Below are 18,087 nucleotides of genomic sequence, written 5' to 3' on the forward strand. Positions count from 1 at the left end.
GTTTGCACCATATCCTGGTTTTGCCCGCGGGAATACAGAGTGCAGAGCTGTGTACTGAACAGACTCAGTGGTGGGAGGTGGAGAGACGAAATAGCCTTATAACCATTATAATGTAATTGGTAGAAAATAGAACTATTAATTTAGTGCAAACACAAATGGAGATGCAGTCAGCCAGGAGTGTCAAGGAAAGTTCTGGATGGGAAAACCTCTGGTGGCTGGGTCTTGAAAGAAGAGGTGTTTACAAGGCAAACACCGAAGAGTATTTCCAGCAAGGGGGAAGGTATAATGAATCTGTGGCGGTAAACGGGGGTTGTGTTGTTAAGGGTCTCATCAAGATAAAAGGTTTGGAGTCACCAGAGGTTTTATCCAGGAGAGTGACTTAGTTTTGCTGTCACTCAACAATAAAGAGGGTGCATTGGAAGGCAGAAAGCTGAGGGCAGAGAAATTCATTGCAGTAGTCTAGGTGGGAGAGACTAAGATCCTGTAATCGCTCCTAACAGTAAAGATGAAGAGATGAGGATGGGATTGAGAAAATTTTATAGGGTAGAAGTCACAAGACTTGATGAAGAAATGTATGTGCTGATAAAAGAATAAGTTATATAACACACTATAAGGGACTTAACATCAAATTAACCATTGTGGTGTTGTATAGTCACTGAGTCGTGTCTGACTCTTTTTGCCACCCCAGGGACAGTAGCCCACCAAGCTCCTCTGTCCATGGGATTCTCCAGGCAAGAATATAGGGGTGGGTAGCCATTTACTTCTCCAGGGGATCTTCTTAACCCAGGGATCGAACCCCTGTGTGCTCCATCTCCTGCACTGGCAGGTGGATTCTTCTCATTGAGCCTCCTGGGAAGCCAGAGTAACCATTGCATTTGTCCAATAAATGTGTGTGTGTGTGTATGTATAAGAGAGTCATCAAAGATAATAGCCAATCTTGGGTGGCCAGTTTAGATAGAAATTTTGAGAGAACCTTCTGTGTATGTGTTGGGAAGGTACAGAAACATTTGAGTTTTCCCTAGTAAATTATTAAATAAAATGTGCCACATAGACAAATGAACAGAAGTTAGAGGAAGGGATAATTACTGTGAGGTAAAGTGGTTTAAAAAGTCTTCATGTAGAAGGTGGAAATGGAGTTAAGCCTTAGAAGAAAGAATGTTTTAGATGAAGAACAAATTAAAAAGGAGAAGTTGTAATGAGCATGATGCTTTGGGGAATGACTAGTTTGGCTTGAAGGAGTTCTTGAAACAGAAAGTTAAGACAATTTTAAGCCCAGTTAGGGGGAAATCTTGAAAATCAAATGCTGTTTTGTCCTGTAGTCAATGTGTGCATGTGTGCTTAGTCACTTAGTCATGTCTGACTCTTTATGACCCCATGGACGGTAGCCGCCAGGCTCCTCTGTCCATGGGGATTCTCCAGGCAAAAAGACTGGAGTGGGTTGCCATGCCCTCCTCCAGGGGACCTTCCGAACCCAAGGGTCGAACGCAGGTCTCCCACATTGCAGGGAAGCCACCAGGGAAGTCCCCTGTAGTCAATAGGAGCTGTTCACTTCTGAGTATATGAATGCCTAGAGTGCATCCTGTGGTAGGTAGTATGATTGATCAGGAGTGACTTTCTAGTCATGATTTGCTTAGAAGTGGGTTTTGAAAAAAGTGAAAGTGGTTTGGTTGGAGAGGAAAGGAAATGCTGGTACTTTTGCTATGAATTGCAAACATATAGTAATTGTATTAAGCTCCCTTTTAATAATGCACTGGTCCCAGTTAGTTACCTCATGATATAATTAGATTTCTTGGCTTCAGGACCTTGACAACCATCGTCTACACAAATAAGCCAAGTATAAGTCTCCATATTTAGGAAGTCATAAAATCCCAGTTGACACTTGTGGAAAATCAAAAGGCTTACCCTGGGTCTTGTATGGAGGTAGGAAGGAGGAGGTGGCAAGGCATGTTTCTTTAAGAAGGAAGGAAAAGGACATGGTCTGCTGAGACAACTAATATATAAATTCTCCCATCTTTTTTTCCTAACATCATCAAGCTGATGACCCCCCAATCTCACTGACCTCTTTGCTCTTTCTCCTATACACAAGGCATGTTCCTGCCTCAGAGCTTTTATACTGACTTTCTCTCTCTAGAACAGTTTTTCTTCAAGATACTCATATGCCTGGCTCCTTCATTTCCCTCAAGCCTTTGCTTAAATGTCAACTTCCTAAGATCTACCCTGACCATCCTTGAAAAAATTGGTCCTCTCTAATACCTCCCTGCTTTCCATCTCTCTTCCCCCTTATTTTTTTTCTCCATAGCACTCTTCAACTTAACATACTGTATAATTTTTTTACTTTACTTAGTATCTGTTTCCTATGAAGGATGGGTTTTGTTTTGTTTTTCTTTTTGTTTTGTCTGTTGGGTTCACTGTTCCCAGCACCTGGCACAGTGTCTGGCGCATGGTAGCTGCTCAGTACATTCTTGTTCTGTGAATAAATGAATCAAGTCAATGAGAGAGAAACTATTCCATGCCTATCTTTCAAAATTTCATTGATTCTTTCTTCATTCCCTTCTTAGATCACATATTGTTCTTTGGCACTATCCTCTTACTTAGAGCTAATTGCTTTTACCCTGTAAGGTTTTGGTGATATTAACAGTAGTTCTTTTGACAGAGATGAACACTTAAGGCAGACTTCTCATTAAAGAATTGTTACAGAAGGAAGATTTGCTCCACAGTATTTTCTCCAAGCCCCATACTCCTTTAAGAAGCCTTCAATATTTAATAACCATTTACTGAACATCTTTTACTCACACACTTCTGGAGACAAAGGTTACACTGGTGGAAAAAACAGATGTGCCCCCTGTAGTCCTAGAGGAGAGACTAACATTAAGTACTTATACAAATAAATATACAATTACAAGTCTACCATCCTTTTTCCTTATAAAAATGGTTTAATTATCAATGGCTTTCTACAGTTTCTATGACTTCTAGCAATTTCTACAGTTTTCTACAACTTTAGCAATTTTTCCAGTTTTACATGAACTCTCACATTTCATTCAGTGGTTTATTGGGTTAACTTGCAAGTTTTACCAAAGCCCTGGAGTATAATTTGTTCAGGCGAGGAGTGGTGTATTCATTTAGAGCAGTCAGGTGCTCTCTTACAATGTTTGTCTTCAGCTCCCTCTTACAGTGTTTGTTTTACACTTTTTATTCTAAATATCATTCTTTTCAGTAGGAAAGACAGAAACATGTTATCCATTAATCATTATATCATAAATTTCAGCAATGGGAAATATCCTTCCTTGCTTTTGTCCCAAACTTTGTTTTTTTTGGACATTAGAGTTTTGAGATACAACTTAGATACCATACAATTCATCCTTTTAAAGTTTACAGGTCAGTGGTTTCCAGTAGAATTGGACAACTATTTCCACGAATTAATTTTAGAATATTTTTATCACCCTAAAAAGAAAGCCTGTACCCATTAGCAGTCACTCCCCAGTTCCCTCCCAAACTTTCTTGCCCGAGACAATACTAATCTGCTTTCTGTAGCTGTAAATTTGCCTGTTTTGGACTTTTTGTATGAATGAAATTGTATAATATGTTGCCCTTTGTGATTAGATTTTTCACCTAACCTAATGACTTCAAGGTTCATCCATGATGTAGCATGTATCAGTACTTTTTTAACTGCTGAATAATATTCCACTGTACTGGTATAGCACATTTTATTAACACATTTATGTGTTCACCAATTGATAGACATTTGCGTTGTTTCTACTTTTTGTCTATTATGCATAACACTATTATGAATATTTGTGTCAAAATTTTTGTGTGAGCATAATGTTTTAATCTCTTAGGTGTATACCTAGAAGTAGGACTGGGTTTATACCTAGGAGCTGAGCCATACAGGATATATTTAACCTTTTGTGAAAGTGACAGAGTGGCTGCAATATTTTACATATCCATCAGGAATATATGAAGTTTCCTGTTTCTCAGCATCTTCATCTACTTGCTACTGTCTTTTATTATAGCCATCCTAGTAGGTGTGAAATGTCATCTCATTGTGATTTTAATTTGTATCTTCCTAGTGGCTTATGATGTTGATCATCTTTTCATGTGTTTATTGGTTATTCTGGGATAAGCCTCTAATTTTAAGCCTTTGCCTATGAATTCCCTGGTGGTCCAGTGGTTGAGGCTTTTTGTTTTCACTGCCAGAGCTCAGGTTGGATCCCTGGTTGGGGAACTAAGATCCTACAGGCTGTGAAGTGCAGGAAAAACAAAATAAAACCTGTTGCCAATTTTTAAATTGGATTGTATTGTTGAGTTATAGGAATTCTCTATCTATATACAAATCCCCTTATTAGACATATGGTTTATAAATACTTCCGTGGGTTGTCTTTTTTACTGTCTTGATGGTACCCTTTGAAGAACTAAAGTTTCTAATTTTGAAGAAGCCAATTTATATATATATTTTTCTTTGGTTGCTTGTGCTTTTGTTATCATATCTAAGATGAAATTGTCTAATAAAAGAATTCTCTTGATGTCCCATTAATTTTTTAAATGACCTTTCCCTGTTTTCCCATTAATCAGTTTCCTATTAGTAGCACTAATAGGAAAGAGTAAGAACTGTGATCAGACTGACTGAGTTTGAATGTAGGTGTTATCACTTAATAATTCTGTAATCAGAAGGAAAATGACTCAACAACTTTAAGCCTCAATTTCTTCATCTGTAAAATAGGGATAATACTTCTTACCTCAAAGATTGTGTTGAGGGTTAAAATGCTTGCATAGAAAGCACTTGATAATTGGTAATGATTATTATTAGAAATTTTCTTTAAGTACTATTTTTGTTTAATTAAAACACTTTATTACATAGGTTTTTTTCTTGACTGTACCCACTGCAGTAACTTGATGATGGTAGAAATTTAGTGAATATCTGTTAAATTAAATTGATATGTCATATATACTAGTAGGGCTTCTCAGGTGGTGCTAGTGATCAAGAACCCACCTGCCAGTCCAGTAGACTTAAGAGACTCAGGTTCAATCCCTGGTTTGGGAAGATCCCCTGGAGGAGGGCACAGCAACCCGCTCTAGTATTCTTGCCTGGAGAATCCCACAGATAGAGGAGCCTGGCAGGCTACAGTCCATAGGGTCACACTGAATCAGACATGACTGAAGTGACTAAGCACACATGCACATATACTAGTGCAGAAGAATGGATGCTTTTGAACTGTGGTGTTGGGGAAGACTCGAGAGTCCCTGGGACTGCACGGAGATCCAACCAGTCCATCCTAAAGGAGATCAGTCCTGGGTGTTCATTGGAAGGACTGATGTTGAAGCTGAAACTCCAATACTTTGGCCACCTGATGTGAAGATTTGACTCATTTGAAAAGACCGTGATGCTGGGAAAAATTGAGGGCAGGAGGAGAAGGGAACGACAGAGGATGAGATGGTTGCATGGCATCACTGACTCAATGGACACGAGTTTGGGTAAACTCTGGGATTTGGTGATGGACAGGGAGGCCTGGCATGCTGAGGTTCATGGGGTCGCAAAGAGACACGACTGAGCAACTGAACTGAACTGAACGTATACTAGTAGCCCATTACATTGCAAACTGGGATGTGTTTTAACTTGCTAAGGAGCTAAGTAAAAAGAAAAGAGAAAACTGAAAATATCTATCACCCACTTCATCATTTGGGCTTGGATTAGCCCTTGTAGAAAAGGATTTGGGAGGATTATGTTTCCAAAGACATTTCAGAGCGGGGAAACAGTGCTAAATATACAGGCAGGGGATTAATTTATAGAGAAAAATATAAAAGTAGAGCCCCAAATGTTGGTTGGTGGCATAAGTCATTTTAGAAGAGAGGCTGAAAGAGAAAAATTCTCTTGCCAAGAGTAGCAGACTGATTTGCCGTGACTGTTCTCTGAACAGTTTGACATTTGTTCTTGACTGAGACAGGAGTCCTTTGTTCAAAAGCATTCTCTTATCACTTGGTAAGACTGTCATTAGTCCCTCACCCTTATTAGATAGATGTGTGATTAGAGGCCTCAAAACACTCCCTAAGACCTAATGGTAGGAGTTTCTGATCCAGAAATACACTGGTATTTTAATTTGTTTATCTAATAATTTAAGCAAAGTGATTAGAGCCTACCTCCACTTAACAATGTCCTGTCTTCCATTGCACAAGATATTCTTAATTTCATGTGAAAAAATGAGTAACATATTTAAGTTACTCATGATTAAATTTACATTATCATTAAATATTTGTGAAATGTCTGAGGGAATGGTTAGATGAAATATAAATAGTTATGTAAATGAAATATTCTTCCTTCTGCTTTCTCCTTACCCCAATTTTTGTCCAAATTTTTCTAGTTCTTCCAAATAATGTTCAAATGACAATCAGTGTACATTATTTTTTGTGACAATTATTCAAGATTTTGGAATTCAAGTTATTTTTCTTACTATAGTATAAGATCCTGGAAGTCTAGGTCTGTATCTTTTTTTGTATTTATATATGTTATACCAGTGTTTTATACAAAGTTGATATAATATTTAAGAAAATGTTAATAGTAAATAAATATGAGACATTAATAACCCCTTCTTCTTTCACATCTTTTCCAGATATTACTAAAAACTTGTTAATTGAGTGAATATACAGTCTCTCTTTCCCAATATAGGCTATTGTCCCTAAACAGGAACATATTTCAAACAGAACTCCCTTCTTCCCTGTTTTTCTCTCCATTTTTTCTATTCCATTTCTCCCTTGCAGCTCCATTTATCTTTTCTTAGTGACTCATTCTGTGTACTTTTTATTATTCCTACCTCTTGCCCCTTCTTATGCTTTTTAGAACTTTGTTTCCCTGTCACCTGCTCATTCTGTTTTTGTTCTTTCTGCTTGGCTTTCTCCTCCACTTCTCACTACTCTCTCTCCTTGCCCTCAAAATACAGGGCAGGATTGGGTAGGGAGGAGCCCAGCTGGGTTAAGGGTGGAGCTACCTGTTTACTGCTTGGAAGTCAGAACCTGAGCAGGAAGGATCAGGCTGCTTAAATTTGGCTGAGGCTGAGGCCCGTATGGCCTTCCTCCTGGAGACGAGCATTTTGGAGGACAGCTGGGATTTGGTGAGACTAGGAGGAGCCCCTGCTGCTTTTTTGTCCCCTTACTTCCTCCCTGTTCTGTGTTTTTCACAAACAGTATCTCTCTCCGTACAATTAACTTTTCTTCTTCCTTTCCCCCTGTTGCTTACTATTCTGTGTTTTCTCTGTCTGGCTCTCTGTCAGTCAACTTCATTTAGTGTCTATTTGCCTTTTCTGTTACCCATTCTTTCCACTTACCTGACTGTTCTCTCTCAAAATTTAACTTTTTCTACCTCTTCTCCAGTTTATTCCTGACTTTATTAATTTTCTCATCCAACTCTTTTTTTATTCAGTCATTTTCTGTCCACCTCTCTATTCTTTTTATCTTAGTGTTTCCCAGCAATGTAGCGATAAGGGAGGAAAAAGGGCCAACCTGGCTTTCCAGGGGCCTGTTCACCCCTTCTACTCATTTTCAGACCTAGCATGTTTTGATTAGGTAATGAAGGGTTTGTGCTCTGCACAGATAGTTAATAAATAGTGAAATTAAAGTAAGGTTGAATATTAAAATTTAAAGACTTCATTTTATTCCCATTTTCTCTTATTTAGTTTTTTTCTGCGATACAGTGGATACAGTTTGTCATGGCCACTCTGAGGTAAGTCTGTTTAATCTCATGTAATGTGACTGTTTAAACTACTGCAAGCAGAACTGGAGAATTCTGTAGTTTCTATATCTCTGCCTCTACCCCCTGGGGATTTACTTTTATTCTTTAGAGAGATATGCTCTTCTTTACCATGCTGATTTTTTCTGATTAATAAAATGTAATAACATCAACAATTACAATAATAAAAAACAGATTGAAGAAATCAAAGGACATTCTGGTCAACAGGATTGATTTTCAAAACCAGTTGCAAAGTGCTCACTTTGGTAGCCCATATACTAAAAATTGTAACAATACAGAGATTAGCATAGCCCCTGCTTAAGGATGACACACAAATTCATTAAGCATTCCATATTTTTAAAACTGTGCAGTTTATTTTATATCAATTATATGTCAATAAGTATATAAAAACATAGCAAAAACAAAGGAGCCCAATTGTCCTGTTTAATGATAATCTTTTATCTCTGTCAGTGTTGTAGGTTCAAGTTCACTTATTGCCTATGCTATATTCCAGAACATACAGAAATCTCCAGAGGTAAGCAATCTGTTTTTGTGTTGGATTTGAATTTTCAGTGACTTAGCCTTTGAAATAAATGAGATAGGTGTCCCCTGTAAGTGATGGAATAATTCTATAAATTGCTTGTAAATTTGTCATTTTGATACATTGGGATGCTTTAGACATTGCCAATAGATCTCCCTTTTCTTTTAGGTAGTTATTTTAACTATAATTTTTAATACTGAAGAATTGACTAGATATGGATTGGTGGATAAATGTAGATTTTTTTGGAGTATGCATTAATTATTAAAGTCAAGGAAATGGAGTGTTGTTTGAAGCCTATAATTTGCTCTAGGCATGGTAGGGTCCTGCCAGGAGGTGAGTTTTCTGATGTTGATATCTTGGTAAAATTGCTATTGGGGCTGGAAATAGTTCAAAGACTGCTATACAAAAGATATTTATTTTGCTGTTCTGGCCTTCTGGCAGTTACATTTAATGGTGAAAATAGAACAAAAATACATCCTGTGTAAAACTAATCATACCAAAAAAAATCCTTCCTTTTATTGAGATGTAATTGACAAATAAAAATTGAATATTCTTAAGGTATTAAAAAAGACCAACCAGGGAGTTCCTTGATGGCCTAGTGGGTACGTTTCTGGGCTTTCACTGCCTTGAAAAAATATTTTAAGAAAAATGTAAGAAAACTTTTTAAATCAGGCCAGGTGGCACAAAATTAAGCAAAATGTAATTTAGAACATGTATTAGAGAGCTTTTGTAATGTAGAAAATGTCATTAGGTTTTTTATTTGACCCACTTTAACTCTGTATGTTAAATACTTTATCTTGTTGGTCCTCATCACTGTCCTATGAGAAGAATGGTATTAGCTCAGTTTTGCAGATAAGCAAATTGAGGCTCAAAGTCATGAAATAAGTTGTTCAAGTTACACAGTAAATAGCAGAGCAGGGATTTTTCAAAAGTCTAACTCTTAACTACAATCCCCCTTCAAATTAAATGCAATTTTTCATAATTATTATATTATTGGTACATATGCCCAGTATTTTAAATACACTCTTCAGGACTTCCCTGGTAGTCCAGTGGTTAATACTGCGCTTCCTCTGCAGTGGGTATAGGTTTGATCCCTGATTGGGAAAGTTCCACCTGCTGCTTAGGGTGGCCAAAAACAAACAAACAAAAAACATCTTTCATTTAATCCTTAAAATAATCCTGTGAAGTGAAGTCTCTCAGTTGTGTCCAACTCTTTGCGACCCCATGGACTGTAGCCTGCCAGGCTCCTCTGTCCATGGGATTTTCCAGGCAAGACTACTGGAGTGGGTTGCCATTTCCTTCTTCAGGAGATCTTCCCAACCCAGGGATTGAACCCAGGTCTCCTGCATTGTAGGCAGATGCTTATATTATTAGTCTGATATTATAGATGGAGAAATGGAATCCTTATTAAATTGATGGATTTTCCTAAGGTCTCATAGCTAGTAAGTATTAAAACTAGAATTTGGGTGCAGACTTACCTTGTTCCGAAGCCTCTCCTCACCTGTATTTTTTTTAAGATTTTTTTTTTTTTTAATGTGGACCATTTTAAAAGTCTTAATCGAATTTGTTACAATATTGCTTGTTTTATGTTTTGGTTTTTTGGCCCTGAGGCATGTAGTATATTAGCTCCCTGATCGAAACTGCACCCCCTGCACTGGAAGGCAAAATCCTAACCACTGGACCACAAGGGAAGTCCCTCTCCCATACACTTTTAAACCACTGAAATATAATGCCTAATGAAAAGAGAATTTTGAATTTCAGAGATAGAATGTGGCTATGTAAGTAAAAACTAGAAAGTAGAAGTCTTGATACTATATTGTTAGTTGCGTGCCAAAGTGATCTTAGGCCACACGTCTTCCTGTGATGTGAATTTCCTTAATGTTTGTTTCCTGGATGTTCATTAAAATTTTCATTCAGGTGTGATTAAGTTAATAAAATATAAGTTACATAGAGAGGGGTAAGCAGAGATTCTCATCTCAGCCACTATTGACCTTTGGGATTATATGGTTATTTGTTGTAGGTGGCTGTCCTGCATCTTAGGATGTTTAGCAGACTTTACCTGTTGGATGTTGCAGAAACCTTCTTCACCCAGTTGTGACAACCAAAATTATGTTCAAATGTTGTCAAATGTCTCCGGGAAGAGACAGTCACTCCTGGTTGCAAATCGCTGCTCTAGGGTGACTTCTGCCATGACAGTGGGTTAGAGCTTTATAAAGATGTGGGGTCTAGTTTGGCCTGGGGTGCAACCTTTAATTTCTCTGGCTTCAGTGCTCATACCTTTCACATAACCAGAGCCCGAAGGACCTTAGTAATTATTAATTCAGTAGTTCCTACACATTCTGTTTTCTTGGTTTAGGGAAGATTCCAATTTTCCCAGCTTAAAAATGTCAGTCATACTGCTGCTGCTGCTACTGCTAAGTTGCTTCAGTCGTGTCCGACTCTGTGCAACCCCATAGACGGCAGCCCACCAGGCTCCCCTGTCCCTGGGATTCTCCAGGCAAGAACACTGGAGTGGGTTGCCATTTCCTTCTCCCAACTGTGAAAGTGAAAAGTGAAAGTGAAGTCACTCAGTTGTGTCCGACTGCAGCCCACCAGGCTCCTCCGTCCATGGGATTTTCCAGGCAAGAGTCCTGGAGTGGGGTGCCATGGCCTTCTCTGGTCAGTCATACTGCACTGTTTTATTTATTTGTTACATCACATTTTTAACAACAAAGACACATGGAGGCGTAATCTGAAAAAAAGATAATTACTAAATTAATAATTATGATAAATTGGAGAAGTCCATGGGAAATCTTTGAGGGGACTAGCTGATTAGACAGTGACTCAGAGAGGCAACCTTAAAAGAGAAGAAAGTGGCTTAGGTCAGCCAATGTTAAAAAAAAACAAAAGGCAGATGTACTTCACTACACTTGTATGACTTCATTTCCTTATGAAGGTCACTTTTGACATTCTTTGTAACCTGATTTCACTAGAAATATTGGGAAGCAGGGTTTTGGAAGAGTGTTAATATGGATTGCTTTAGGTATTTTACCTTACCGGGTAGACCTGGACCCAGAACCTTCTCAGGGAAAGTCTTTCACATAATGCATCTGTCTCTGCATTTTATTTTGCTCTTGATTTTAATTAGACAAGTATAAATAAATGGTTTTTTTTTCAAGATTTTTCTTTCATGTTTAGGATCATTATTAAGCTTTTTCATGACTTTCTTAACTGCTATGCTGATTGTATTTTTATTGAAACATTTTTTATTAAAAAAAAAATTTGGCCATGCCACGTGGCATGTGGGATCTTAGTTCCCTGACCAGGGATCAAACCAGTACCCCTTGTAGTGGAAGCATGGATTCTTTACCAGTGGACCACCAGGGAAGTACCTTTTTAAAAAAGTTTTAGATTTTTTATGTTTTGTATTTTTCTTAAAGTTTGGTCTCTATCATACATTTCTTTGTATTATCTTTTATATAGTATCTTGTTAAACAGAAGGGGTGACATGTTTTTTTATTTCAATAATGGATGCATCAGTTTTGTTTTTGAATGGTATACACTTTATACATATATATTTTTAGAAATATTATTTATTTATTTGGCTGCTCCTGGTCTTAGTTGCAGCACATGAGATCTTTTAGTTGTGGCATGCAAACTCTTAGTTTCGTTATGTGGGATATACCTGGATCGCCTGCATTGGGAGTTGGGAGTCTCAGCCACTGGCCCACCAGGGAAGTCTCAGGTTTTGTTGTTTATTTGATTTTGTCTCCTGTTACTAGAACTCATGATTTTCCAACCATGAGTGAAAGTATATAAACCTCTTTTTATCCTTTATTTCTCCACGAACGACCTTAGGTATGTTTTAATGACCAGCGGTTCCCTATGTTTAAGGTTATTTGTTGAATCATTGACTATAATTATGTTTTTGCTCACAAGAGCTGCTTGGTTGCCTTTCTGCTCCAGAGTTTATTTTGTATTCTGTTTTAATTTTTTACCCATTAACAGTTATAAACTTGTGGTAGGTCATAGACCAGTAGAATCTGTGAAAGAATTTAGTTTTTGCATTTTTGAACTTAATATAGATGGGATAACACTGTATTTTTGAGGATGTATTGCTTTGTGATTTGCTTTTTTCCTCATTATTACTTCTGAGATTTGTCCATGGTGTTGTGTATAGCTCTGCTTCATTTCTTTCTCATTGATGTTTAGCATTCTGTATTATGAACATACCACAGTTTATCTATCTGTGCTAGTATAAACAATCTGGTAGGTGTCTTCTGATGCCCACATGCAAAAATTTCTCTAATGTATTTACCTAATAATAGAATTGCTATAGGATATGGATATCCCGTAGATACTGCCAAGTGTTCTTCAAATGGTTGTGCCAGCAGTGTATGAAATGTCTTATTGCTTCATGTTCCCCTCAGTATTTGATATTGTCAGACTTTAAAATTTTTTGCCATGGGTGTGTAATTTTTGTCCCACTGTAGATTTTTTTTAAAAACGGAATTTCATTTATTTTTGACTGTGCTGGATCTTCGTTGCTAAATGTGGGCTTTCTCTAGCTGCAGTACACAGGGGCTATTCTCTAATTGTGGCTCACAGGCCTAGTTGCCCTGAGGCATGTAGGGTCTTAGATCCCAGACCAGGAATTGAACCTGTGTCCCCTGCATTAGCAGGCAGATTCTTAACCACTGGGCCACCAGGGAAGTCCCTGTCTCATTGTTGATTGATTGATTTGACTTTTGGTCCCCTTGTAGTTTATGATTGATTGACTTTGGTCTCCTTGTAATTTTAATTTTTTAATTTCCTTGATTACTGATTGGGTCAGATGTACTTTCACAGGTTTGTGGTTATTTGAATTTCTTTCTTAACTACCTATTCAAATCTTATGTCCATTTTTTTCTATTAGTTTTTCTTATTGCATTTTAAGCGTTTTTGTTTTTAATATTGTTTGGACACTGTTCCTTTGTTAGTCATATGTGTTACAAAGATCTCCCACTTTGTAGCTTGTCTTTTCACTTTCTTTATGGTATCTTTTTACAAACATTTTTCATTTTAATGTGGGCAAATTTTTAACTATTTCTTTTAGAATTTTGTTTAGGAAAAACTTTCCCTAAAATTGAAGACATTCTTCTATATTACCTTTAAAAACTTTTTAAAAAACCTTTATAGATTTTTGTCTTTCACATTTAGGTCTTTGAACTATTTGAGACTAATTTTTTGAGTGTGTGAAATAGAAAGTTCAGGCCCAATTTCATTTTTATCCATATGGATACCCAGTTGTTCTAGTATCACATTTTGAAAAGCCTATTCTTTCTCCACGCAGAAAGCTACCTCGTCATGTATCAAAAGTTTATAAATCTTATATATATATATATATATTTGCATGCTTAGGCTTGTTTGAGACTCCATTCTGTTCTGTTGATCTGTTTGTCCATCTCTGGGCTAATACCACTGTATCTACTTTATATTGTATCCAGCTTTATATTGTTTGGTATGTGTAAGATAAGTCCTCTTTCTCCTTTTTCTTAAAGAATGTCATGGTTAACTTGATATTTTGTGTTTCAGTATCAAATTTAGAGCCAACTTCATCAAACTATACAAGAAAATATGTTGAGATATAATGATTTACATTTAATCTGTGTATCAGTTAAAGGAGAACTGACATTTTCATAATACTGGATCTTACAGTTCATGAGCATTCACCTTATCTTTGGGGTCTTTTAATAAACATTTTATAATTTTCTCCATGGGGGTCCAAAACTGTTTTCAAGAAAGTGGGAGGGTGTAGACCAAAAGGAGAAGGATACTAGAAAGTGAGGCAGACAAACTTCAGAATGTAGTTAGAAATTGAAAGACAACATATATAATTCTTGCTGGTATTTTTCTCCATCTTGACTTTCATTAATATGAAAGCCTATAAGATGAATAAAATCTTAGGATCTTATACATAACCATGATAACCATAGTTGATAACACTATATTGTATAATTGAAATTTGCTCAGAAAATAGAATGTAAATGTTAAATGTTCACACACATTTATGTTATATAAATAAATATGTGAGATGATGGATGTGTTCATTAGCTTGAGGGAAATCCTTTCAGAGTGTATATATACATCAAATCATCACATATACTTTAATTATCTTATAATTTTGTCAGTTACACATCAGTAAAGAAAAATTGCAAATTAAACTATGTGACAATTTAAAAACACTTGTTTTCATGTTCTTTGTGTTCTTAACCATATCCTAAAACACTCAGATATCATTTCTTACTGTTAGAAGATGTTGGCTCTGCAGCTAAAACACTTAAAATTTCCCATTTGAGGTATGTCTCCATTACAAAATTTTTCATTTTTTCGTTCTTTTCTTTGACCCTGTATGTGAGGAAGGAATGTCTCTTTGAGAGAGAAGTTCCTCTGGTTGCAGAACAGTTGGAATAATTGAGATTACAGACTCCTTCCTGCCTGGATTATTCATTTAGATTCCCTACAGTTAGCCAGTAGCAGAGGCCCCAGAGAAATTGTGCCCAGTTTTAAACGAGAAAGGTTAAGCATAATTGATTGTTACATTCTTTTGACTGCATCATTTTTGAAAGTATGAATTTTCTTGCTTTGACAGAGAAGACCACTCTTTTACCTGAGCTTCTCTGACCTCCTCTTGGGGATATACTGGCTCACTGAGGCACTTCTCTATGGAACTTCAACAGCCAATAAGGACATTGTCTGCTATAACCTGCAAGTAGTTGGACAGGTGAGTACTACTAGATTGAGACAACATCTTATATGAAAGGCACACTCTGATCTAAGTAAGAAGTGAAGATAACCCATCCTGGGAAGTGGGACCCTTTTATTTATTGTTACACTTTGAAATAATAGCTTTTACTGTTTTTCCACATTAAGAAAATACTTACTGTAGAAAATTTGGAAAATATGGAGAAGCAAAAAGGTAATTAAATCACCCAGATATAATTACTCTTTAATATTTTATGTATATTATGTATTTTCAATCTTCTCTATAGATGAATACATTTTAGAGCTAATATAATATATTAATACTCTTATAATCTGCTCTTATTATTCAACATACTCTGACCATATTTTCATGTAATGGAGTATATTTCAACATCTTTTGAGATTATTGCATTTTTTATTAATATAATGTTGACTTTTAGAAATACTACATATGATTATATGTAAGTTATATATCTTTCATAGATTTTATCAGTGGATTAACCTACCTAGTACTACCAGTATATAATGCTTCTGAGACTTAGGATGTGAAAAAAGTAGAGGCTAATGTGCAGTCTATACTCACTGTTAGTTACTTCCTCTGGGAGTTGTTGCTAGAGGGGAAATTTGTTTTAATTTAGTAGGAAAATACTGATATGTAACTAGTGATATGAACTCCAGGTACTAATAATATGTTACCTGTCTTGTATGAATTTAAGTATCTTAGAGACATACTTTATTCAGTCCTGCTTATAACCTCATAAATATGGTTAAGGCTGTATTTTCTCAGGTAATAATAAATTATTATATTATAATATTATAATCTTTGTTGTTCAGTCGTTTCAGTTGTGTCTGACTCTTTGCGACCTCATGGACTGCAGCACACCAGGCTTCCCTGTCCATCACCAGCTCCCGGAGCTTGCTCAAACTCATGTCCATTGAGTCAGTGATGCCATCCAACCATCTCATCTTCTGTTGTCCCCTTCTTCTCCTGCTTTCAATCTTTCGCAGCATCAGTGTCTTTTCCAATGAGTCAGTTCTTTGCATCAGGTGGCCAAATATTGAAGCTTCAGCATCAGTCCTTCCAGTGAAAGTTCAGGGTTGATTTCTTTTAGGATTGACTGGATTGATCTCCTTGCAGTCCAAGGGACTCTCAAGATGATTCTTCATTCAGCACACAGTTTGAAAGCATCAATTTGGAGCTCAGCCTTCTTTAGGGTCCAACTCTCACATCTGTACATGACTACTGGAAAAACCATACCTTTGACTATATGGACCTTTGTTGGCAAAGTGGTGTCTCTGCTTTTTAATATGCTGTCTAGGTTTGTCATAGCTTTCCTTCTAAGGAGCAAGTATCTTTTAATTTCATGACAGCAGTCACAGTCCACAGTGATTTTGGAGCACAAGAAAATAAAGTCTGTCACTGTTGCTATTTTTTTCCCCATCTCTTTGCCATGAAGTGATAGGATCGGATGCCTTATCTTAGTTTTTTGAATGTTAAGTTTTAAGCCAGCTTTTTCACTTTCCTCTTTCACCTTCATCAAGAGATTCTTTAGTTCCTCTTCACTTTCTGCCATAAGTGTGGTGTCATCTGTTTTTCTGAGGTTATTAATATTTCTCCTGGCAATCTTGATTCTAGCTTTTATCCAGCCTGGCATTTCACATGATGTACTCTGTATATAAGTTAAATAAACAGGGTGACAATATACAGCCTTTGATGTACTCCTTTCTTAATTTTGAACCAGTCCATTGTTCCATGTCCAGTTCTAACTTGTTTCTTGACCTATATACAGGTTTCTTAGAAGGCAGGTATGGTGGTCTGGTAAAATTCTCTTTAAGAATTTTCCACAGTTTGTTGTGATCCACACAGTCAAAGACTTTACCGTAGTCCATGAAGCAGAAGTTTTTCTGGAATTCTCTTGCATTTTCTGTGATCCAGTGGATATTGGCAACTTGATCTTTGGCTCCTCTGCCTTTTCTAAATCCACCTTATACATCTGGAAGTTCTCAGTTCATGTACTTTTTTTTTTCCATTTATTTTTATTAGTTGGAGGCTAATTACTTTACAATATTATAGTGGTTTTTGCCATACATTGACCTGAATCAGCCATGGATTTACATGTGTTCCCCATCCTGAATCCCCCCTCCCACCTCCCTCCCCATTCCATCCCTCTGGGTCATCCCAGTGCACCAGCCCTGAGCACTTGTCTCCAACCTGGACTGGCGATCTGTTTCACACTTGATAATATACATGTTTTGTGCTTGAAGGCTTTTGAGCATTATCTTACTAGAAAAAAAAAATCTGCATTGGAATCCTGGACTTGATTAACTTTGTGACCTTAGGCAAGTACTTCATCTTTCCGAACTCAGTCTCCTAAATCTATAAAACTGTCACTAATAACAATTACCTTGTGTTTGGCACAGATGTGATTAATGTTACTTTATTTTTTGAACTTTATTGAGCTATATATTAAAAAACTACATATATTTAAAGTGTACATTTTTTATATATGTATGAAATCCTCACCGCAATCAAGTTAATAAACATTCCTATTTCTGTCACCCCCTAAAATTATTTCAAATGTTTTTTCCCTTAAATGCATTGTAAATAGTTGCTTTTAAAACTACTGGCTGGGGAGAAGGAAATGGCAACCCACTCCAGTATTCTTGCCTGGAAAATCCCGTGGATGGAGGAGCCTGGTAGAATACAGTCCGTGGGGTCATGAAGAGTCGGACACGACTGAGCAACTTCACTTACTTTCTTTTACACAGGATTAAAGGAGCCTCCATGATGACATTTGGTTCCTCCTGAACTCATTTTTCTCAAGCCTTGAGCTGCTAATGGCTCAGCAAACCAATACATCTTCCTCATGAAAATGTTTTTCTTAATAAGCTATATTAATGAAACTCTATATTTGCTTGGAAATCTGCCTGTCTTCAAGATTCATGTCAATTGTTTTATGGCCAGAGATGACTCCCTTTGTGCCAATTCTGTCTCAAAATGCTTGCTAACCAGTATAGAATGCTTTGCTAAAAACTAAAAACGATCTCAAAATACTTGCTAATCAGTATGTAGTGCTTGCTAAAAACTAACAAGAGGGCACTGTTTGTG

At 36.8% G+C, this 18,087-nt stretch overlaps 1 protein-coding gene and 1 non-coding gene across 6 annotated transcripts in view; both read left to right on the forward strand.

Annotated features, from left to right (window-relative positions):
- TMEM116 (transmembrane protein 116) overlaps positions 1 to 18,087 on the forward strand; it is a 92,216-nt gene that overhangs the window by 1,349 nt on the left and 72,780 nt on the right. For 3 of the 5 annotated variants that reach the window (XM_020904212.2, XM_020904211.2, XM_070475374.1), the window contains exons 2-4: positions 7,662 to 7,708; positions 8,186 to 8,249; positions 14,866 to 14,997. In XM_020904212.2, the coding sequence (XP_020759871.1) occupies positions 7,695 to 7,708; positions 8,186 to 8,249; positions 14,866 to 14,997 (210 nt within the window). In that variant the 5' untranslated portion in view covers positions 7,662 to 7,694. Of the gene's footprint in view, positions 1 to 7,002; positions 7,101 to 7,661; positions 7,709 to 8,185; positions 8,250 to 14,865; positions 14,998 to 18,087 lie in introns of those variants that run through there. The other 2 variants (XM_070475375.1, XM_020904210.2) reach the window with 1 other exon arrangement.
- LOC139037879 (U6 spliceosomal RNA) lies at positions 7,969 to 8,073 on the forward strand. Its single transcript, XR_011490833.1, has one exon. It is a non-coding gene; the product is annotated as a U6 spliceosomal RNA (small nuclear RNA).

This window comes from Odocoileus virginianus, chromosome 12, assembly GCF_023699985.2.
Source record: "Odocoileus virginianus isolate 20LAN1187 ecotype Illinois chromosome 12, Ovbor_1.2, whole genome shotgun sequence".
Classification (NCBI taxonomy): domain Eukaryota; kingdom Metazoa; phylum Chordata; class Mammalia; order Artiodactyla; family Cervidae; genus Odocoileus; species Odocoileus virginianus.